Source organism: Scyliorhinus canicula, chromosome 30, assembly GCF_902713615.1.
Source record: "Scyliorhinus canicula chromosome 30, sScyCan1.1, whole genome shotgun sequence".
In the NCBI taxonomy this organism is placed as follows: Eukaryota; Metazoa; Chordata; class Chondrichthyes; order Carcharhiniformes; family Scyliorhinidae; genus Scyliorhinus; species Scyliorhinus canicula.
This window is the reverse complement of record NC_052175.1, coordinates 11,152,255-11,176,116: the sequence shown is the minus strand read 5'-3', so window position 1 is coordinate 11,176,116 and position 23,862 is coordinate 11,152,255. Positions and strand designations below refer to the sequence as shown.

General features: G+C 55.3%; 1 protein-coding gene across 11 annotated transcripts in view; it reads left to right on the top strand.

Moving 5' to 3' along the window:
- Positions 1 to 575: 575 nt before the first annotated feature.
- naxe (NAD(P)HX epimerase) overlaps positions 576 to 23,862 on the top strand; it is a 27,243-nt gene continuing 3,956 nt past the window's right edge. For 3 of the 11 annotated variants that reach the window (XR_005459045.1, XM_038787223.1, XM_038787214.1), the window contains exons 1-6: positions 576 to 611; positions 2,708 to 2,907; positions 9,671 to 9,779; positions 12,750 to 12,860; positions 14,751 to 14,864; positions 21,037 to 21,184. Coding sequence is in view for 10 of the 11 variants with exons in the window: in XM_038787223.1 (XP_038643151.1) it covers positions 2,720 to 2,907; positions 9,671 to 9,779; positions 12,750 to 12,860; positions 14,751 to 14,864; positions 21,037 to 21,184 (670 nt within the window). In the remaining variant the exon portion in view is untranslated. The other 8 variants (XM_038787220.1, XM_038787216.1, XM_038787219.1 and 5 more) reach the window with 8 other exon arrangements.

Genomic DNA, 23,862 nt, shown 5'->3' with positions numbered 1-23,862 from the left:
ATTGGTTCAATTCGTAATTGAAGGGGACCAGACACAGGGTCGTGATGACGAAGAAGCCCCGGGAGCCCCGGTTGGCTGAAGCGGGCTGCCACTCACACACGCGGCCCGCCCCCTTCCGCTCAGCCGATTGGCGGCCGCCTGAGGCAGCGACGTGATGACGAAACAGCCGCGCCCACCGGGAGCAGCCGCGGGCGGCGGTTGGCCGAGGCGGGCTGCCACTCACACACGCGGCCCGCCCCCTTCCGCCCAACGCTGTGACCTGGTGACGACGCCAGCCCCGCCCGCCGGGGGAGCGTCGGCCGCGATTGGCTGCCGGGGCTGCCATTCACAGCCACCAGCCCCGTCCCCTTCCGGCCTGTCAAAGTACATCCGGGCCGCCACGACGGGTGGCCGCTTGGAGAGACCGGAGCCGTCAATCAGCGGAGGGGAAGGGGGCGGGGAGTGTTTGGGCGGGGCGTGATTGGGCGGGCCGCTTGTCCATCAGAGCGACGGCCGCCCCTGCTTCGGTCCTATTGGGTGAGAGCTGTGATTGACGGCTGGGAGCTGGTTCTTATTGGTGTACCTGATGGGGAGGGCGGGTCAGTACTGAGGGAGCGCCGCACTGTCAGAGGGTCAGTACTGAGGGAGCGCCGCACTGTCAGAAGGTCAGTACTGAGGGAGTGCCGCACTGTGGGATGGTCAGTACTGAGGGAGCGCTGCATTGTGGGATGGTCAGTACTGAGGGAGCGATGCATTGTGGGAGGGTCAGTACTGAGGGAGCACTGCATTGTGGGATGGTCAGTACTGAGGGAGCGCTGCATTGTGGGATGGTCAGTACTGAGGGAGCACCGCACTGTGGGAGGGTCAGTACTGAGGGAGTGCCGCACTGTGGGAGGGTCAGTACTGAGGGAGCGCCGCACTGTCAGAGGGTCAGTACTGAGGGAGAGCCGCACTGTGGGAGGGTCAGTACTGAGGGAGCGCCGCACTGTCAGAGGGTCAGTACTGAGGGAGTGCCGCACTGTGGGAGGGTCAGTACTGAGGGAGTGCCGCACTGTGGGAGGGTCAGTACTGAGGGAGTGCCGCACTGTGGGAGGGTCAGTACTGAGGGAGCACCGCACTGTCAGAGGGTCAGTACTGAGGGAGCGCCGCACTGTGGGAGGGTCAGTACTGAGGGAGTGCTGCACTGTCAGAGGGTCAGTACTGAGGGAGTGCCGCACTGTCAGAGGGTCAGTACTGAGGGAGTGCCGCACTGTGGGAGGGTCAGTACTGAGGGAGCGCCGCACTGTGGGAGGGTCAGTACTGAGGGAGCGCTGCACTGTCAGAGGGTCAGTACTGAGGGAGTGCCACACTGTGGGAGGGTCAGTACTGAGGGAGCGCCGCACTGTGGGAGGGTCAGTACTGAGGGAGTGCCGCACTGTCAGAGGGTCAGTACTGAGGGAGTGCCGCACTGTCAGAGGGTCAGTACTGAGGGAGTGCCGCACTGTGGGAGGGTCAGTACTGAGGGAGCGCCGCACTGTCAGAGGGTCAGTACTGAGGGAGTGCCGCACTGTCAGAGGGTCAGTACTGAGGGAGCGCTGCACTGTGGGAGGGTCAGTACTGAGGGAGCGCCGCACTGTGGGAGGGTCAGTACTGAGGGAGCGCCGCACTGTGGGTCAGTACTGAGGGAGTGCCGCACTGTGGGAGTGTCAGTACTGAGGGAGTGCCGCACTGTGGGAGGGTCAGTACTGAGGGAGCGCCGCACTGTCAGAGGGTCAGTACTGAGGGAGCGCCGCACTGTGGGAGGGTCAGTACTGAGGGAGCGCCGCACTGTGGGGGGGTCAGTACTGAGGGAGTGCCGCACTGTGGGAGGGTCAGTGCTGAGGGAGCGCCGCACTGTCAGAGGGTCAGTACTGAGGGAGTGCCGCACTGTCAGAGGGTCAGTACTGAGGGAGCGCCGCACTGTCAGAGGGTCAGTACTGAGCGAGCGCCGCACTGTGGGAGGGTCAGTACTGAGGGAGTGCCGCACTGTGGGAGGGTCAGTACTGAGGGAGTGCCGCACTGTCAGAGGGTCAGTGCTGAGGGAGTGCCGCACTGTGGGAGGGTCAGTACTGAGGGAGTGCCGCACTGTGGGAGGGTCAGTACTGAGGGAGCGCTGCACTGTCAGAGGGTCAGTACTGAGGGAGTGCCGCACTGTGGGAGGGTCAGTACTGAGGAAGGGCCGCACTGTGGGAGGGTCAGTACTGAGGGAGGGCCGCACTGTGGGAGGGTCAGTACTGAGGGAGCGCCGCACTGTCAGAGGGTCAGTACTGAGGGAGTGCCGCACTGTCAGAGGGTCAGTACTGAGGGAGCGCCGCACTGTCAGAGGGTCAGTACTGAGGGAGTGCCGCACTGTCAGAGGGTCAGTACTGAGGGAGCGCCGCACTGTCAGAGGGTCAGTACTGAGGGAGAGCCGCACTGTCAGAGGGTCAGTACTGAGGGAGTGCCGCACTGTGGGAGGGTCAGTACTGAGGGAGCGCCGCACTGTGGGAGGGTCAGTACTGAGGGAGTGCCGCACTGTAGGAGGGTCAGTACTGAGGGAGAGCCGCACTGTCAGAGGGTCAGTACTGAGGGAGTGCCGCACTGTGGGAGGGTCAGTACTGAGGGAGCGCCGCACTGTGGGAGGGTCAGTACTGAGGGAGCGCCGCACTGTGGGTGGGGTGAAATCCGCTGCCCCCGATGACCGCTCTCTCCCGCTCTCTCCCGCCCTCAGGCTCGCCGCTGAATGTTGGGGATCAGGACCCTCCTGGGCCTCGGCGTAATCGCGGCCTCGCGCCACGCTGCCTGCAGCACCGGACCGGGCACCCCGGGGGTGCGGGGCTTTCTCTGTCCCAACCTGCAGTGGCGGCTACTCCCTGGGACAATGGATCCACACTGTTCAACCCAGGCAGAGAAATCGGTCAAGTACCTCGGGTAAGCACGCACGAGGCTAAGGACGGGGGGGGGGGGGGGGGGGGGGGGACGGGGGGGGGGGGGGGGGGGGGGACGGGGGGGGGACCTAATCGAGGGGTTTTAACCCCATTGAAAGGGGTCAAAAGTGTTGTGGTGGGGCAGCACGGTGACGGAGTGGGTTAGCACTGCTGCCTCACGGCGCCGAGGTCCCAGGTTCGATCCCGACTCTGGGTCACTGTCCGTGTGGAGTTTGCACATTCATAGAGAACGGGGTTAGATACAGAGTAAAGCTCCCTCTACACTGTCCCCCATCAAACACTCCCAGGACAGGTACAGCACGGGGTTAGATACAGAGTAAAGCTCCCTCTCCACTGTCCCCCATCAAACACTCCCAGGACAGGTACAGCACGGGGTTAGATACAGAGTAAAGCTCCCTCTGCACTGTCCCCATCAAACACTCCCAGGACAGGTACAGCACGGGGTTTGATACAGAGTAAAGCTCCCTCTACACAGTCCCCATCAAACACTCCCAGGACAGGTACAGCACAGGGTTAGATACAGAGTAAAGCTCCCTCTACACTGTCCCCATCAAACACTCCCAGGACAGGTACAGCACAGGGTTAGATACAGAGTAAAGCTCCCTCTACACTGTCCCCATCAAACACTCCCAGGACAGGTACAGCACGGGGTTAGATACAGAGTAAAGCTCCCTCTCCACTGTCCCCATCAAACACTCCCAGGACAGGTACAGCACGGGGTTAGATACAGAGTAAAGCTCCCTCTATACTGTCCCCATCAAACACTCCCAGGACAGGTACAACACGGGGTTAGATACAGAGTAAAGCTCCCTCTACACTGTCCCCATCAAACACTCCCAGGACAGGTACAGCACGGGGTTAGATACAGAGTAAAGCTCCCTCTACACTGTCCCCATCAAACACTCCCAGGACAGGTACAGCACGGGGTTAGATACAGAGTAAAGCTCCCTCTACACTGTCCCCATCAAACACTCACAGGACAGGTACAGCACGGGGTTAGACACAGAGTAAAGCTCCCTCTACACTGTCCCCATCAAACATTCCCAGGACAGGAACAGCACGGGGTTAGATACAGAGTAAAGCTCCCTCTACACTGTCCCCATCAAACACTCCCAGGACAGGTACAGCACGGGGTTAGATACAGAGTAAAGCTCCCTCTACACTGTCCCCATCAAACACTCCCAGGACAGGTACAGCACGGGGTTAGATACAGAGTAAAGCTCCCTCTACACTGTCCCCCATCAAACACTCCCAGCACAGGTACAGCACGTGGTTAGATACAGAGTAAAGCTCCCTCTGCACTGTCCCCATCAAACACTCCCAGGACAGGTACAGCACGGGGTTAGATACAGAGTAAAGCTCCCTCTACACTGTCCCCATCAAACACTCCCAGGACAGGTACAGCACGGGGTTAGATACAGAGTAAAGCTCCCTCCACACTGTCCCCATCAAACACTCCCAGGACAGGTACAGCACGGGGTTAGATACAGAGTAAAGCTCCCTCTACACTGTCCCCATCAAACACTCCCAGGACAGGTACAGCACGGGGGTTAGATACAGAGTAAAGCTCCCTCTACACTGTCCCCATCAAACACTCCCAGAACAGGGTAGCACGATGGTGCAGTGTGCCAAGGTCCCAGGTTGGATCCCGGCTCTGGATCACTGTCCGTGTGGAGTTTGCACATTCTTCCCCCTGTCTGCGTGGGTTTCGTCCCCACAACCCAAAAGATGTGCAGGGTAGGTGGGATGGCCACGCTAAATTGCCCCTTAATTGGAAAAAATGAATTCGGTACTCTAAATTTAAAAAAAAAAAATTGCTCATTACTACAGGATCTTAACATAGAACATACAGGGCAGAAGGAGGCCATTTGGCCCATCAAGGCTGCATCGACCCACTTAAGCCCTCACTTCCACCCTCTTCCCTGTAACCCAATAACCCCTCCTATCCTTTTTGGACACTAAGGGACAATTTAGCACGGCCAATCCACCTAACCTGCACGTCTTTGGACTGTGGGAGGAAACCGGAGCACCCGGAGGAAACCCACGCAGACACGGGGAGGACGTGCAGATTCCGCACAGACAGTGACCCAGCCGGGAATCGAACCTGGGACCCTGGAGCTGTGAAGCCACAGTGCTAGCCACTTGTGCTGCCCCATCTTGTTGAACTGGTGACCAATGGCTGGCTACCGCAATACGTTCCTCGCCCAGTGAGTTTCTTTAACCTACTCAAGAAGACGGTACACACAACAGAAATGGTATCTCGCCTTGCAATTCACTTGGGTGTTTGCACAGGCTGTCCACAGTTCGAGAATGTCGGGTGTCACATCATTCCCCATCACATCAGTCCCTGTGTGTCCACTAATGGTGTTAAGGCTGAGTGGTTATCCTCATCCCAATCCTAACTGCCCCACATCATTCCCCCCTTTTGGCCCTGGCTGGAGCCCTTCGAACCAGACGGGCTACCTTCCCTCCGTACTCTGTCCGAGAGAGATCCAGGGGTCCGACTGCGAGATGTCCTGAACCTTTCAGCTTGCACCTCTTCTGGTTTGGCCTGTTTCTTAATGATGAGGTGGAGCATGCGTTTCGTAATAACGATCTTTGTTGGCATCACAAGTCGGCTGACGTTAACCCTGCAATGAAGTTACTGTGAAAAGCCCCTGGTCACCACATTCTGGCGCCTGTTCGGGTACACAGAGGGAGAATTCACAATGTCCGATTCACCTAACAGCACGTCTCTCGGGACTTGTGGGAGGAAACCGGAGCACCCGGAGGAAACCCGCGCAGACACGGGGAGAACGTGCAGACTCCGCACAGACAGTGACCCAGTGGGGAATCGAACCCAGGCCCCCCCCCCCCCCCCCCCCCCCCCCCCGTACGAACCCGTAAGCAACGGGTGCCTTTTGTTCAAATGCAGTAGCGGACAATCGCGCAGACCTATAGTGGTTAGCACTGTGGCTTCACGGCGCCAGGGACCCGGGTTCGATTCCCGGCTGGGTCACTGTCTGTGCGGAGTCTGCACGTTCTCCCCCGTGTGTGCGTGGGTTTCCTCCGGGTGCTCCGGTTTCCTCCCACAGTCCAAAGACGTGCAGGTTGGGTGGATTGGCCGTGCTAAAAATTTTTTTTTTAAATTTAGAGTACCCAATTAATTTTTACCAATTAAGGGGCAATTTAGCGTGGCCAATCCACCTAGCCTGCACATCATTGGATTGTGGGGGCGAAACCCACGCAGACACGGGGAGAATGTGCAAACTCCACACGGACAGTGACCCAGAGCCGGATTCGAACCTGGGACCTCGGCGCCGTGAGGCATCAGGGCTAACACACTGCGCCACCGTGCTGCCCCTGGCCATGCTAAATTGCCCTTAGTGACCAAAAAGGATAGGAGAGGAAAGGAGACGCACTCTCCCACCCGCCCCTCTCTCTCGGCCCGCTTTTGAGGGGGGGGGGGGGGGGGGGGGGGGGGGGGGTCGGCCGTTTAAAATGGAGATGAGGAGAAATATTTTCTCTCCGTTTCCGGAACATTCTTCCTCAAAAGGCGGTGGAAGCAGAATCTGTGAAAGGGGGAGCCGGAGAGATTCTTGACAAACGAGGGGAGGGGGGGGGGGGCTATATCGTGGGGTCGATGGGATGCAGAGTTAGAGATCGCTGCATGATCTTGCTCAGTGGGGTAGCAGGCTCGAGGGGCTGAATGGGCCCCTCGTTCGTATGTCTGCAAAATTGCCAATTTACTGATCTAATCTAGCATTCCAAGACTCCCGCTAAAACTGCTGCGGATGCTGGACCACACCCATAATGTTTAATCCCAATTTGTTATGAGCCGATGTATCTCAAATCTGTCTCCCCCTCTCGGACACCTTATTTTTCCCACATCCAATTTACACATCGAGTGTCTTCATGAACTCATTCCGATTTAGTTACCGTCCACTGCGACAACACAGCGCTCGTTTACTTTCAAGAAATCGAACATCACGTCCGATTCTCGGACTCAACGCGTCCTCTTCGATTCAGCCGTCTGGGGGATCAAAGCGAAGTGGGAGGAAGAATTGGGAGAGGTTATAGAGGAGGGGGGGTCTGGTGTGAGGTGCTCCGGAGAGTGAATGCCTCCACCTCGTGCGCGAGGTTGGGGCTGATACAGCTGAAGGTGGTGTACAGGGCGCACCTCACGAGGGCGAGGATGAGCCGATAGTTTGAAGGGGTAGAAGATGTGTGTGAGCGTTGCGGGAGGGGGGGGCGCTAATCACGTTCATATGTTTTGGTCCTGCCCAAAGCTAGAGGATTACTGGAAGGAGTTTAGGGTAATTTCCAAGGTGGCGAATGTGAAGCTGGACCTGGGACCCCGGGAGGCCATATTCGGGGTGTCGGACCGGCCGGGGTTGGAGACGGGTGCGTGGACAGATGTTGTAGCCTTCGCCCCGTTGATCGCCCGAAGGAGGATCCTGCTGGGATGGAGAGCAGCCTCTCCACCCTGTGCCCTGGCGTGGCAGGGGGGGGACCTGTTGGAATACTTGACCCTTGAGAAGGTTAAGTACGAACTGAGGGGAAGCTCGGAGGGGTTCTACAAGTCATGGGCGTTATTTATTATGCACTTTCAAGAACTGGATAACATCGAACAATAGTTTGGGGGCGGGAGGGGGGTTGGCGCGGGGGGGGGGGAGGGTGGAGGGGGGGCTGTGTATGTTGAAGACGGCTATGGCTAATCCCTGATTCCTTGTTTTCTTTGTCATTTGTTTATGTTAACATGCGGGCTGATGTCTGGGGGTTGGTGGGAGGCTGGGATCGTTGTTACTGTTAGAACATAGAACAGTACAGCACAGAACAGGCCCTTCGGCCCTCAATGTTGTGCCGAGCAATGATCACCCTACTCAAACCCTCATATCCACCCTATACCCGTAACCCAACAACCCCCCCCCTTAACCTTACTTTTATTAGGACACTACGGGCAATTTAGCACGGCCAATCCACCTAACCTGCACATCTTTGGACTGTGGGAGGAAACCGGAGCACCCGGAGGAAACCCACGCACACACGGGGAGGACGTGCAGACTCCACACAGACAGTGACCCAGCCGGGAATCGAACCTGGGACCCTGGAGCTGTGAAGCATTTATGCTAACCACCATGCTACCGTGCTATGGGGTTTGAGACATTCTTTGTTGGTTATTGATTGTTGTTGGGTGTAAATTCGGGAGAAAAATTGTGAAAAGGTGGGAGAGTAGAAATATTTTAAAAAGTGATTCAGCCGTCTGACTCCTTGGCCATTAATTGTCTTTGCCCCACGTGTGCAGATCCAAGCTGATTTAGAAGCGGGAGATAGATTCCCTTACAGCTGGACCGACTCCCACCCGCCCCCACCCACGTCCGCGCCGATCGAGGGGCATTTAACTCTCGCGGGGGGGGGGGGGGTGGGGACTGTAACCCCTTTGAGAAACCGTGCCCCGAGCCTCGAGTTTCGTACTCCTCCGTTACCTCGACATTACCGCCGCCGAGTCTTCCTCGTTCCTCCTTTCCCCAGCTCGGTGATTGAAACCCCATCGTTATTCGATGCAGCCCCCACTGCGAACCACCCAGCTCAGCAACATCCCTCCGAACAAAGAGTCCCAAGGGGACCCGAAACGCCAACTCGCTTCCCTCTCCCCGCGGAAGCTGCCAAGACCCACAAAGTTTCAATCCAGCTCCTTCATCGGCCGAGGGAAAGGCCTCAAAATAGAACATAGAACAGTACAGCACAGAACAGGCCCTTCAGCCCTCGATGTTGTGCCGAGCCATGATCACCCTACTCAAACCCACGTATCCACCTTATGCCCGTAACCCAACATGCTACCCTGCTGCCCTAAATGTTACAATCTGCAACACTCCCTGTATTCGAAAGAGAAAACGCTGGAAAATGTCAGCAGGTCTGGCAGCATCTGTAAGGAGAGAAAAGAGCGAACGTTTCGAGTCCGATGACTCTTTGACAAAGCTGGCAGACAGAGAAAGTGGGAAATATTTATTCTGTGGAGTGAGAATGAAAGATGAGTCATAGCCACAGAAACCCAGGGAAACCGGGTGCTAATGGCCACAGAAACCAAGGGAACAGAGTGTTATTGACAGTCCCCAGAGAGAACAAAAGATGTGAGAGGCCAAACTGCAGAGAAACTAACATCAGAGGGTGAACTGTAGATGTGGGGGGAGGGGAAGGGGGAAGCAAAGAGGAGAAAGGTGTAGGAAAGGTGGATAAGATTGGGGCAGGGGGAAATTAAATATTTATTAAGAAAGAAAGAAATGGTGAAAGACAGTTAAAATGAAATGAAAACAAATGGGTCGAGGTGGGGTAGAGCTGATCATTTCGGGCAGCACGGTAGCATTGTGGATAGCACAATTGCTTCACAGCTCCAGGGTCCCAGGTTCGATTCCCGGCTGGGTCACTGTCTGTGCGGAATCTGCACATCCTCCCCGTGTGTGCGTGGGTTTCCTCCGGGTGCTCCGGTTTCCTCCCACAGTCCAAAGATGTGCAGGTTAGGTGGATTGGCCGTGATAAATTGCCATTAGTGTCCAAAATTGCCCTTGGTGTCGGGTGGGGTTACTGGGGTTATGGGGATAAGGTGGAGGTGTTGACCTTTGGTAGGGTGCTCTTTCCAAGAGCCGGTGCAGACTCGATGTGCCGAATGGCCTCCTGCACTGTAAATTCTATGATATCTATGATATCTCTCAGCGACCTGACTCTCTTTGTCTCTCCCTTTCTCTCTCTCTCACACATGTGCCCAACAGGCAGGAAGAGGCCCAGGCCATTGACCAGGAGCTGTTCACTGAGTACAAATTCAGTGTGGACCAACTGATGGAGCTAGCGGGCTTAAGCTGTGCGTCGGCCATTGCCAAGGTAGGTCTCGTCGTGCAGTCGGCGTGGGTAAGGGCGGCAACAGGGAAGACTCAGTCAAGCGGGTGATGTTGCGGTGACCACCACTGTCACGGGAGTGTCCCTTTTAAGCAATGTTTTTGTCTTATCACATGGCTTCAGTGATGTCATGGTGTGGGTGGAGCTGGGCTGTGGCTCTGAGTTTCGCTTTGAGTTTGGGACTGGGTTTGAACTGCACAGGTTGATAGAAGTGTCTCTCTATCTTCATTTGAAAAGCTGTTTCCACACTGCTTGGTAACATAAAAGAGATGATTGCTCTCTGGAATTCAAATCCTCTGTTTGAGAAGGGGGACAGAGTATCAGTAACAAGTCTTATACCAATGAGAGTGCCGTGTGCTGGAGCCACGCCTTTGATAAGGGTTTCTGGCTTTACTTGGATTTTGTTATCAAATTGGAACAGTTAAGGGGGAATTCATTCAGATTACTGTACCTGTAAATTGGAACAGTTAAGGAGGAATTCATTCAGATTACTGTAGCTGACATTGGGGTTGGGGGGGTGGGGGGGGGATGTGATACGTGCGTCGATACGGTCTGGGGGTGTTAGTTATTATGGGTTATTTTGTTGCATTTCATTGTTTGTCGTTATGTTTTATATTTTCTGTAAAAAATTCCAATAAAAATTATATTTAATAAAAAGATTACTGTAGCTGTAAATTGGAACAGTTAAGGAGGAATTCATTCAGATTACTGTAGCTGTAAATTGGAACAGTTAAGGAGGAATTCATTCAGATTACTAGCTGTAAATTGGAACAGTTAAGGAGGAATTCATTCAGATTACTGTAGCTGTAAATTGGAACAGTTAAGGGGGAATTCATTCAGATTATTGTAGCTGTAAATTGGAACAGTTAAGGAGGAATTCATTCAGATTACTGTAGCTGTAAATTGGAACAGTTAAGGAGGAATTCATTCAGATTACTGTAGCTGTAAATTGGAACAGTTAAGGAGGAATTCATTCAGATTACTGTAGCTGTAAATTGGAACAGTTAAGGAGGAATTCATTCAGATTACTGTAGCTGTGTGGGGTTGTAGTTGATGGAAATGCCTACTGTGAGTGTCTATACAAATGCTAACTAAATTTGCAGAATAAAGCTTGTTTTTTGATTAAAAGCGCCTGAGAATGTTGAATAAACCTGAAAGGCAGCCTCTTGCGTTTACCTTAGCCACATTCAATAAACAGTTATAGGTCAGGTGAACTCCACAATATTCCTTAGAGTTTTCGAAACCCCGGCCCGTAACACCACTCCCCCCTATCCACCTTCCGGCTCTCTGGGTTGCCTGGTGTACGCCTCGCAATCCTCTCCGCCATCGGCAAGGCCATTTGCTGTTGCCTGGCAGTTGCTGATTTCTTATCGGGTCATTTGTGCGCGTGTGTTTTTTTTTCTCTGATCGATCGATCGATCGGGCCACTGCGTCTGATGTAGTCAATCACTGGGCAGTACCCACCAGTCAGACACCCACCGTTAATGTTATGATACCTCGGAATATCGCGCTCAGTTCTGATCGGCGCATGACCAGAAGGATGTGGAGGCTTTGGAGAGGGTGCAGAGGAGGTTTACCCGGATTTTGCCTGGTCTGGAGGGTGTTAGCTCTGCAGAGGGGGCTGACGGAGGTTGAGGGGTTGTTAATCCCTGATTATTTTGCTGTCAGTCTAGATTCAATAAAATCTGAGATGGATTTGCAGGTATATCATTTAATAATAACTAACTTGCAAGGCTGACTCAATCCATAGGACCTCAGGACACTCTGTCTTCTGCAGAGACCAGGATAAAGAGACTGGGAAGACAAAGGATATATTCAAAATCACAGTAAGATTCACATATAAGCTTCCCATTGGTCATTCTCTACACCTCCTGACCTGGCCATATATCCTGATTGGGTCACTTTGCATTTCTCAATCCTGGGCCCCTTGTTACCCAGCATCCTTTTCACCATTCTTTCCATCAGGCTACCCTCCCCCAAGGGTCTCTAGCCAGGCTTTGCTAAATTCCTTTGTTCTTTGTCTGTGAGCACATTACTCTCAGGGTCCTACTGTCCATCAGATTCATTTGCTCACTTCCTCAGGGTGACCTGATAGAGGTCTACAGGGGGCATGGATAGAGTGGATGGGCAGTCACTCGTTCCCAGGGTGGAGGGGTCAATTACTAGGGGGCATAGGTTAAAGGTGCGAGGGGCAAGGTTTCGAAGAGATGTACGAGGCAAGTTTTTTTTTACACAGAGGGTAGTGGGTGCCTGGAACTCGCTGCCGGAGGAGGTGGTGGAAGCAGGGACGATAGTGACGTTTAAGGGGCATCTTGACAAATACATGAATAGGATGGGAATAGAGGGATACGGGCCCAGGAAGCGTAGACGATTTTAGTTTCGACGGGCAGTACGGTCGGCGCAGGCTTGGAGGGCCGAAGGGCCTGTTCCTGTGCTGTACTTTTCTTTGTTCTTTGTTCATTGAGTGACTGGAACGCGTTGCCAGGGGGAGGCTGTGGAAGCAGATACATTAACGGCGTTCAAAAGGCATCTTGACAAACACATGGATAGGACGGGGATAGAGGGATACGGCACAAGGAAGGGCTGAGGGTTTGGGCCAAGGGTGGTATCATGGCCGGTACAGGCTGGGAGGGCCGAAGGGCCTGATCCTGTGCTGTATTGTTCTTTGTAACATATTAAGGTTCAGCGTAAACAGTTGGAGGGTATTGATTGCTAGGTTGATTAGCCACTCTAAGTTGTCCCAAAAGTTTAGATGGGGATAGGGCGGGGGAGTGGGCCTAGACAAGGCGCACTTTCAGGGTTGGTGTAGACTAGAAGGACCGAATGGTCTCCTTTTGCACTGTAAGGATTCTATAATTGATTAAGAGTCTTGAGCACATATAAAGAGGGACTGCTGTGTATATAGATTGTGTGAATATTGTGTCACTATTATTCACTTCTCCGTCCGTCTTCCAGGTCTATCCTCTACCATCGCTTCGGAAACAATCTCCCACCGTGTTGATATTGTGCGGACCAGGAAATAATGGCGGAGATGGACTTGTGTGTGCGAGGCACCTGAAACTCTTTGTAAGTTCAAATACTCCCGGGACAGGTACAGCACAGGGTTAGATACAGAGTAAAGCTCCCTCTACACTGTCCCCATCAAACACCCAGGACAGGTACAGCACGGGGTTAGATACAGAGTAAAGCTCCCTCTGCACTATCCCCATCAAACACTCCCAGGACAGGTACAGCACGGGGTTAGATACAGAGTAAAGCTCCCTCTACACTGTGTCCATCAAACACTCCCAGGACAGGTACAGCACAGGGTTAGATACAGAGTAATGCTCCCTCTACACTGTCTCCATCAAACACTCCCAGGACAGGTACAGCACGGGGTTAGATACAGAGTAAAGCTCCCGCTACCCTGTCCCCATCAAACACTCCAAGGACAGGAACAGCACGGGGTTAGATACAGAGTAAAGCTCCCTCGACACTGTCCCCATCAAACACACCCAGGACAGGTACAGCACGGGGTTAGATACAGAGTAAAGCTCCATCTACACTGTCCCCATCAAACACTCCCAGGACAGGTACAGCACGGGGTTAGATACAGAGTAAAGCTCCCTCTGCACTGTCCCCACCAAACACTCCCAGGACAGGTACAGCACGGGGTTAGATACAGAGTAAAGCTCCCTCTACACTGTCCCCATCAAACACTCCCAGGACAGGTACAGCACGGGGTTAGATACAGAGCAAAGCTCCCTCTACACTGTCCCCATCAAACACTGCCAGGACAGGTACAGCACGGGATTAGATACAGAGCAAAGCTCCCTCTACACTGTCCCCATCAAACACTCCCAGGACAGGTACAGCACAGGGTTAGATACAGAGTAAAGCTCCCTCTACACTGTCCCCATCAAACACTCCCAGGACAGGTACAGCACGGGGTTAGATACAGAGTAAAGCTCCCTCTGCACTGTCCCCATCAAACACTCCCAGGACAGGTACAGCACGGGGTTAGATACAGAGTAAAGCTCCCTCTGCACTGTCCCCATCAAACACTCCCAGGACAGGTACAGCACGGGGTTAGATGCAGAGTAAAGCTCCCTCTGCACTGTCCCCACCAAACACTCCCAGGGCAGGTACAGCACGGGGTTAGATACAGAGTAAAGCTCCCTCTACACTGTCCCCATCAAACACTCCCAGGACAGGTACAGCACGGGGTTAGATACAGAGTAAAGCTCCCTCTACACTGTCCCCATCAAACACTCCCAGGACAGGATGAGCACGGGGTGAGATGTGTGATCCCCTGGTTCGGTTCCATTGGGAATAACTGGTTTCCTGAATCGTGCGCATCAAGAAGGCTATATTGGCCCTCGGACGGGGTGAAAGCGCAGCACAAATTCACCAGAACGACCGTGGATGCTGAAAGGGTTTAATTCAGAGGAAGGTCGCACGTACGAGACTTGTGTTCCTTCGAGTGTCGGAGGTTAAGGGGGTGATCCAATTGAGGGTGGGGTTTAAGATGCTGAAAGAAGGATGGATGGGGAGAAAGTATCTCCTGTGGTGGGGGGGGGGGGGGGGGGGGGGGAAGAGGGGGATGAACCTGGTGTTGATCACCCACAATCTAATCGAAAGGTCGAACAAGCTGGAGGGGCTGAATGGCGTCCTCCTCCGCCCTGAAAAGTTGCTCCTCCTGCCTCTGCCGTGTCCGTCTGTTCCTGATGGCTTCGGGGTGACGCGTTCAGCTGTGCCAGAGGCTCCCCGTCTCAGCAGCAGTGACTGAGTGGAGCTGTAACATCGTCCGCCTGCCTCTCTCCCTCGCCCCCCCCGCTGAGTGGGCAGGCCAGCCTGCCCGGTGAGCAAGCGGGTACTTCCTTCTGCCAAATGCAACTGCAACGTCCGTCCGCCCGGTCTGGGTCTTTCTACCTCGTTTCCGCCCTCTCCGCTAATGTTTTCCTCTCCTTTCCGCAGGGCTACGAACCGAGCATCTTCTACCCGAAACGCCCAAGCAAGCCCCTCTTCGAGGCGCTCACCACCCAGTGCCAGAAGATGGGCATCCCTTTCCTCGCCGAGTTCCCTTCAGAGGTAAGGAACTCCGTGCATGCAGGTGTGGCGGTCATTGCTCACCCCCCCCCTACCGCACCGCAGGCCAATCCATCTCCACACCCGCTACGCCTCAAATCCCGTGGCTGTGAAAACCGGTCAGAGGCTGGAATCCTGCGGCCAGGTAGCCCCCTGGAGGTTGCCTCGCAAACGGGCGACGATTGCTTCAACTCTTCAGACCCTCCATTGAACTGACCTCAAGACGTTTCATCTACCTCTGGAAGTCCCACTTTAAACCTGGTAAACTGCAATTGTCTGTAACTCGGAACACATTGTTCACTCTTCCTTGAATTCTTCTGAACAATACCTGTTCCCTCAACTTCGGGTTTCTCAAACGTTCTGTCTGTCCCAATTCCCTGGTTATCTGCCTTGTATCTTGTTCCTTTGGAAGCTTGTCTCTTTGCAACTCCCTTGTGCTGCCTATCTTCTCCTGGCAGACTGGAGAGCTGTTCAATTCCCAGTGTCATGTGAGAGTACCTTTAAGAAATGGATGTTTATAAATGGGTATGTCTATAAATATCTGTAGTGAGAGTACCTTTCAGAAATGGGTGTTTATACATTGGTGTGTATATAAATGTCTGTAGTGAGAGTACCTTTAAGAAATGGGTATTTATTACTGCAGTGATGTCAGAGGGAGTGGAGATGGGCTGTCTGTCAGCTTTTTACTTTCGTTTTAGGCTGTTTGCTGCAGGGTGTGTTTTAGTTTCGTTTTCAGAGCTGGATAGCTGCAGTCATAGCCAGAAGGGGTATTAGAGTCTCTCTCTGTAATCTAAAGACTAAATTGATCCTGGTGATTTAAAACTTATAACAGTAGTGACTTTAACTTTGGGAAGCATCGTGGTTAGCACAATTGCTTCACAGCTCCAGGGTCCCAGGTTCGATTCCGGCTTGGGTCACTGTCTGTGCGGAGTCTGCACGTCCTCCCCGTGTGTGCGTGGGTTTCCTCCGGGTGCTCCGGTTTCCTCCCACAGTCCAAAGATGTGCAGGTTAGGTGGATTGGCCATGCTAAATTGTCCCTTAGTGTCCAAAGATGTGCAGGTTAGGTGGATTGGCCGTGCTAAATTGTCCCTTAGTGTCCAAAGATGTGCAGGTTAGGTGGATTGGCCGTGCTAAATTGTCCCTTAGTGTCCAAAGATGTGCAGGTTAGGTGGATTGGCCGTGCTAAATTGTCCCTTAGTGTCCAAAGATGTGCAGGTTAGGTGGATTGGCCGTGCTAAATTGTCCCTTAGTGTCCAAAGATGTGCAGGTTAGGTGGATTGGCCGTGCTAAATTGTCCCTTAGTGTCCAAAGATGTGCAGGTTAGGTGGATTGGCCATGCTAAATTGCCCATAGTGTCCAAAATTGCCCTTAGTGTTGGGTGGGGTTACTGGGTTATGGAGATAGGGTGGAGGTGTTAACCTTGGGTAGGGTGCTCTTTCCAAGAGCCGGTGCAGAATCGATGGGCCGAATGGCCTCCTTCTGCACTGTAAATTCTATGATAACCTGATGTGCTTCTGATAAAAGGTGTTTTAAGTCTTGTGGATGTTAAAAGGAAAGCTTAAAGGATTACTTAGTGTTGTAGTCTTTGGGGGCTGTATTTGAATTGATGGTTGCTAAGATGTTCATTATGTTTTAAAAAGGTTAACTTGAGTTCATGGAATAAACATTGTTTTGCTTTAAAAAATACTTTTCCATTTCTGCTGTACCTGTAGAGTGGGCCGTGTGCTCCCCATACCACAATCTGTTAAAGGTTGTGGGTCAGGTGAACTCCATGATACACTTTGGGGTTCTCTAATCCCCTGCCCCAGAACACCAGGAATGGCTCCTAAGTGGAGATGGTCGAGAGCTCCTGGGGGGGCACCATCACCAACGGTCTGTCCTGGTCCACCCAACGTCAAGAAAGACCAACAACATCTCTACTTCCCACAGAAGCTGAAGAAATTCAGCAATCTTTATTTCCCAAACAACACGCACAATTAATTCACTTTCCCCGGCCGAGATTTTCTCCCTTTCGAACACGGGGAGAGAAAGTGGCCATTCAGCCCCTTGAGCTAGTTCTGTCGCTCAGTTCGATTATGAATGAGCATCGGAATGTGTGCGTGTCCCAAGAACTGGAGAGGAAGGTTTACCAATTGGCATCCACTGAAAGGCCAGGGTCAACTGATAGAGCCCCTGCACCACCTCCCTTTCTCTGTAACCTCCTCGAGTCCCTACACCCCCTCCCTATCTCTGTAACCTCCTCCAGCCCCTGCACCACCTCCCCATCTCTGTAACCTCCTCGAGTCCCTACACCCCCTCCCTATCTCTGTAACCTCCTCCAGCTCCTACACCCCCCTCCCTATCTCTGTAACCTCCTCCAGCCCCTACACCCCCTCCCTATCTCTGTAACCTCCTGCAGCCCCTACAGCCCCTCCCTATCTCTGTAACCTCCTGCAGCCCCTACACACCCTCCCTATCTCTGTAACCCCCTCCAGCCCCTACACCCCCTCCCTATCTCTGTAACCTCCTCCAGCCCCTACACGCCCTCCCTATCTCTGTAACCCCCACCAGCCCCGACACCCCCTCCCTATCTCTGTAACCTCCTCCAGCCCCTACACCCCCTCCCTATCTCTGTAACCTCCTCCAGCCCCTACACCCCCCTCCCTATCTCTGTAACCTCCTCCAGCCCCTACACCCCCCTCCCTATCTCTGTAACCTCATCCAGCCCCTTCACACCCTCCCTATCTCTGTAACCTCCTCCAATCCCTACACCCCCTCCCTATCTCTGTAACCTCCTCCAGTCCCTACACCCCCTCCCTATCTCTAGCCTCCTCTAGCCCCTTCACCCCCTCCCTATGTAACCTCCTCCAGCCCCTACACCCCCTCCCTATCTCTGTAACCTCCTCTAGTCCCTACATCCCTCCCTATCTCTGTGACCTCCTCCAGCCCCTACACCACCTCCCTATCTCTGTAACCTCCCCCAGTCCCTACACCACCTCCCTATCTCTGTAAACTCCTCCAGTCCCTACACCCCTCCCTATCTCTGGAACCTCCTCCAGCCCCTACACCCCCTCCCTATCTCTGTAACCTCCTCCAGCCCCTACACCCCCTCCCTATCTCTGTAACCTCCACTCGTCCCGACACCCCCTCCCTATCTCTGCAACCTCCTCCAGCCCCTACACCCCCTCCCTATCTCTGTAACCCCCTCCAGCCCCTACACCCCCTCCCTATCTCTGTAGCCTCTTCCAGCCCCTACACCCCCTCCCTATCTCTGTAACCTCCTACAGCTCCCTCCATATCTCTAACCTCCTCCAGTCCCTACACCCCCTCCCTATCTCTGTAACCTCCTCCAGCCCCTACACCCCCTCCCTATCTCTGTAACCTCCTCCAGCCCCTACACCCCCTCCCTATCTCTGTAACCTCCTCCAGCCCCTACACCCCCCCCCTATCTGTAACCTCCTCCAGCCCCTACACCCCATCCCTATCTCTGTAACCTCCTCCAGCCCCTACACCCCCTCCCTATCTCTGTAACCTCCAGCCCCTACATCCCCTCCCATTCTCTGTAACCTCCTCTAGTCCCTACACCCCATCCCTTTCTCTGTAACCTCCTCCAGCCCCTACACCCCCTCCCTATCACTGTAGCCTCCTCCAGCCCCTACACCCCACCCTAGCTCTGTAACCTCCTCTAGTCCCTACACCCCCTCCCTACCTCTGTAACCTCCTCTAGTCCCTACACCCCCTCCCTATCTCTGTGACCTCCTCCATCCCCTACACCCCCTCCCTATCTCTGTAACCTCCTCCAGCCCCTACACCCCTTCCCTATCTGTAACCTCCTCCAGCCCCTACACCCCCTCCCTATCTCTGTAACCTCCAGCCCCAACACCTCCTCCCTATCTCTGTAACCTCCTCCAGCCCCGACACTCCCTCCCTATCTCTGTAACCTCCTCCAGCCTCTACACCCCTTCCCTATCTCTGTAACCTCCTCTATGCCCTACATCCCCTCCCTATCTCTGTAACCTCTTCCAGCCCCTACACCCCCTCCCTATCTCTGTAACCTCCTCCAGCCCCTACACCCCCTCCCTATCTCTGTAAACTCCTCCAGTCCCTACACCCCCTCCCTATCTCTGGAACCTCCTCCAGCCCCTACCCCTCCCTATCTCTGTAACCTCCTCCAGCCCCTACACCCCCTCGTTATCTCTGTAACCTCCTCTAGTCCCGACACCCCCTCCCTTTCTCTGCAACCTCCTCCAGCCCCTACACTCCCTATCTCTGTAACCTCCTCCAGCCCCTACACCCCCTCCCTATCTCTGTAACCTCCTCCAGCCCCTACACCCCCTCCCTATCTCTGTAACCTCCTCCAGCCCCTACATCCCCTCCCTATCTCTGTAACCTCCTCCAGCCCCTACACCCCCTCGTTATCTCTGTAACCTCCTCCATCCCCTACACCCCCTCCCTATCTCTGTAACCTCCTCCAGCCCCTACACCCCCTCCCTATCTCTGTAACCTCCTCCAGCCCCTACACCCCTTCCCTATCTGTAACCTCCTCCAGCCCCAACACCTCCTCCCTATCTCTGTAACCTCCTCCAGCCCCGACACTCCCTCCCTATCTCTGTAACCTCCTCCAGCCTCTACACCCTTTCCCTATCTCTGTAACCTCCTCTATGCCCTACATCCCCTCCCTATCTCTGTAACCTCTTCCAGCCCCTACACCCCCTCCCTATCTCTGTAACCTCCTCCAGCCCCTACACCCCCTCCCTATCTCTGTAAACTCCTCCAGTCCCTACACCCCCTCCCTATCTCTGGAACCTCCTCCAGCCCCTACCCCTCCCTATCTCTGTAACCTCCTCCAGCCCCTACACCCCCTCGTTATCTCTGTAACCTCCTCTAGTCCCGACACCCCCTCCCTATCTCTGCAACCTCCTCCAGCCCCTACACTCCCTATCTCTGTAACCTCCTCCAGCCCCTACACCCCCTCCCTATCTCTGTAACCTCCTCCAGCCCCTACACCCCCTCCCTATCTCTGTAACCTCCTCCAGCCCCTACACCCCCTCCCTATCTCTGTAACCTCCTCCAGCCCCTACATCCCCTCCCTATCTCTGTAACCTCCTCCAGCCCCTACACCCCCTCGTTATCTCTGTAACCTCCTCTAGTCCCGACACCCCCTCCCTATCTCTGCAACCTCCTCCAGCCCCTACACTCCCTCCCTATCTCTGTAAACTCCTCCAGTCCCTACACCCCCTCCCTATCTCTGGAACCTCCTCCAGCCCCTACCCCTCCCTATCTCTGTAACCTCCTCCAGCCCCTACACCCCCTCGTTATCTCTGTAACCTCCTCTAGTCCCGACACCCCCTCCCTATCTCTGCAACCTCCTCCAGCCCCTACACTCCCTCCCTATCTCTGTAACCTCCTCCAGCCCCTACACCCCCTCCCTATCTCTGTAACCTCCTCCAGCCCCTACACCCCCTCCCTATCTCTGTAACCTCCTCCAGCCCCTACACCCCCTCCCTATCTCTGTAACCTCCTCCAGCCCCTACCTCCCCTCCCTATCTCTGTAACCTCCTCCAGCCCCTACACCCCCTCCCTATCTCTGTAACCTCCTCTATGCCCTACATCCCCTCCCTATCTCTGTAACCTCCTCCAGCCCCTACACCCCCTCCCTATCTCTGTAACCTCCTCCAGCCCCTACACCCCCTCGTTATCTCTGTAACCTCCTCTAGTCCCGACACCCCCTCCCTATCTCTGCAACCTCCTCCAGCCCCTACACTCCCTCCCTATCTCTGTAACCTCCTCCAGCCCCTACACCCCCTCCCTATCTCTGTAACCTCCTCCAGCCCCTACACCCCCTCCCTATCTCTGTAACCTCCTCCAGCCCCTACATCCCCTCCCTATCTCTGCTACAATCCCGGCCCCTCGAGAATGCCTCCCATTCCCATCGCTCCACCATTGGCGGCCGTGCCTTCAGCTGCCTGGGGTGGGGGTGGGGCTGAACTCTGGAATCCCCTCCCTGAACCTCTCCAACACACTTCCTCTTTCTCTCTCTGTCTCTCAAACGGAGTGGGACCTCTTTCACCGAGTAATCCCGCCGCGTGATTCCCCGTCTCTCTGTGTGTGTGGCCGGTCGTCCCAGTGGAGATTTGCTGCGTTCTGGCAGGTTTGCCGGGTGTCTTAACACCGCTCCCTTCCATCCCTCCCGCAGCCCCGCTTCCTGGACGAAGTGTACAACCTGATCGTTGACGCTGTCTTTGGCTTCAGCTTCCGAGGGCAGGTCCGCGAGCCTTTCGCCGCCATCCTGGGGACGCTGGAGGGGGTGACCATACCCATCGCCAGCGTGGACATCCCGTCGGGTGAGTGGGGTGGGGTGGGGGGGGAAGGGGGGGGCGACGGGATCGCCGAGTGTTCGAAGGCAGGCGCGGAGATTGCAGAATCCGGGAAGAGGCGTCAGACCTGATTCAGCCTCCGGGCTGGACGACTGTGGACCGTTCCGGGCCCTTCGGGGCGGCGGTCGAATCCCCCCCCCCCCCCCCCCCCCCCCCCCCCCCCCGGAGAGGGGTGTGGAGAAAAGTTCACCCAGGACGGGAGCAGGGATGTGGGAGACCTCTGGTGGCGGGAGGCAGTCCACACATCATTAGGAGGTACCCAGCCAGTCCAGGGGAAGGGGGAAGGAGGGGTGGGGGGGGGGGGGGGGGTGAGGGTGTCTGTATGGATTTCCTCCGGGTGCTCCGGTTTCCTCCCACAGTCACAGATATGCAGGCTAGGTGGATTGGCCATGCTAAATTGTCCCTTAGTGCCCAAAGATGTGCAGGTTAGGTGGATTGGCCGTGCTAAATTGCCCCTTAGTGTCCAAAGATGTGCAGGTTCAGTGGATTGGCCATGCTAAATTGCCCCTTAGTGTCCAAAGATGTGCAGGTCAGGTGGATTGGCCGTGCTAAATTGCCCCTTAGTGTCCAAAGATGTACAGGGTAGGTGGATTGGCCGTGCTAAATTGTCCCTTAGTGTCCAAAGATGTGCAGGTTAGGTGGATTGGCCGTGCTAAATTGTCCCTTAGTGCCCAAAGATGTGCAGGTTAGGTGGATTGGCCGTGCTAAATTGTCCCTTAGTGTCCAAAGATGTACAGGGTAGGTGGATTGGCCATGCTAAATTGTCCCTTAGTGTCCGAAGATGTACAGGTTAGGTGGATTGGCCGTGCTAAATTGTCCCTTAGTGTCCGAAGATGTGCAGGTTAGGTGGATTGGCCGTGCTAAATTGTCCCTTAGTGTCCGAAGATGTGCAGGTTAGGTGGATTGGCCGTGCTAAATTGTCCCTTAGTGTCCGAAGATGTGCAGGTTATGTTACGAGATTGAGAGGAGATTTGATTGAGGGTGTTCAACATCACAAGAGGGGGTCTGGGAGAGTCGAGAGGGAGGAACCGTTCCCGTTAGTGGAGGGATCGGGAACCGGAGTGGGGGGGGGGGGAGGGGGGGGGAGGGCAGGGTTAAGGGGATTGGGGAAAGGAGCAATGGAGACAGGAGGAGGAACTCTTGCCCCCAGCGAGGGGTTAGGATCGGGAATGCCCTGCCTGAGAGTGTGGTGCAGGCAGGTTCAATCGAGGCTTTGGGAAGGGAATGGGATGGTTATCCGAATGGGTGAATGTACGGGGGGGAATACCGATGTAGAAAGGGGTGGAATGGGCCTGGGTTTCGACCAGAGTGGAGGAACAGGGGAGGGAGAGAGAGAGAGAGCGCGAGAGAGAGAGCGCGAGAGAGAGAGCGCGAGAGAGAGAGCGCGAGAGAGAGAGCGCGAGAGACAGAGCGAGGGAGAGAGGCAGAGCGAGGGAGAGAGGCAGAGCGAGGGAGAGAGGCAGAGCGAGGGAGAGAGGCAGAGCGAGGGAGAGAGGCAGAGCGAGGGAGAGAGGCAGAGCGAGGGAGAGAGGCAGAGCGAGGGAGAGAGGCAGAGCGAGGGAGAGAGGCAGAGCGAGGGAGAGAGGCAGAGCGAGAGAGAGAGGCAGAGCGAGGGAGAGAGGCAGAGCGAGGGAGAGAGGCAGAGCGAGGGAGAGAGGCAGAGCGAGGGAGAGAGGCAGAGCGAGGGAGAGAGGCAGAGCGAGGGAGAGAGGCAGAGCGAGGGAGAGAGGCAGAGCGAGAGAGAGCGAGGGAGAGGCAGAGCGAGAGAGAGCAAGGGAGAGGCAGAGCGAGGGAGAGGCAGAGAGAGAGAGAGAGTGAGGGAGAGGCAGAGAGAGCGAGGGAGAGGCAGAGAGAGAGCGAGGGAGAGGCAGAGAGAGAGAGAGCGAGGGAGAGGCAGAGAGAGAGAGAGAGTGAGGGAGAGGCAGAGAGAGCGAGGGAGAGGCAGAGAGAGAGAGAGCGAGGGAGAGGCAGAGAGAGAGAGAGCGAGGGAGAGGCAGAGAGAGAGAGAGCGAGGGAGAGGCAGAGGGAGAGAGAGGGAGAGGCAGAGGGAGGGAGAGGCAGAGGGAGAGAGAGGGAGAGGCAGAGGGAGAGAGAGGGAGAGGCAGAGGGAGAGGCAGAGAGAGAGAGGGCGAGGCAGGGGAGAGACAGGGAGAGACAGAGAGAGAGGGAGAGGCAGAAAGAGGGAGAGGCAGAGAGAGGGAGAGGCAGACGCATAGGGAGAGAGAGGGAGAGGCAGAGAGAGAGAGGGAGAGGCAGGGAGAGAGAGGGAGAGGCAGAGAGAGAGAGGGCGAGGCAGGGAGAGGCAGAGAGAGAGAGCGAGGGAGAGGCAGAGAGAGAGAGAGAGAGAGCGAGGGAGAGGCAGAGAGAGAGAGCGAGGGAGAGGCAGAGAGAGAGAGCGAGGGAGAGGCAGAGAGAGAGGAGAGGGAGAGGCAGAGAGAGAGAGAGAGAGAGCGAGGGCAGAGGCAGAGAGAGCGCGAGGGAGAGGCAGAGAGAGAGCGCGAGGGGGGGCCAGGCAGAGAGAGAGAGAGAGCGAGGGAGAGGCAGAGAGAGAGAGAGCGAGGGAGAGAGAGGGAGAGGCAGAGAGAGAGAGGGCGAGGCAGAGCGAGCGTGCGAGGCAGAGCGCGAGGCAGAGAGCGAGGGAGAGG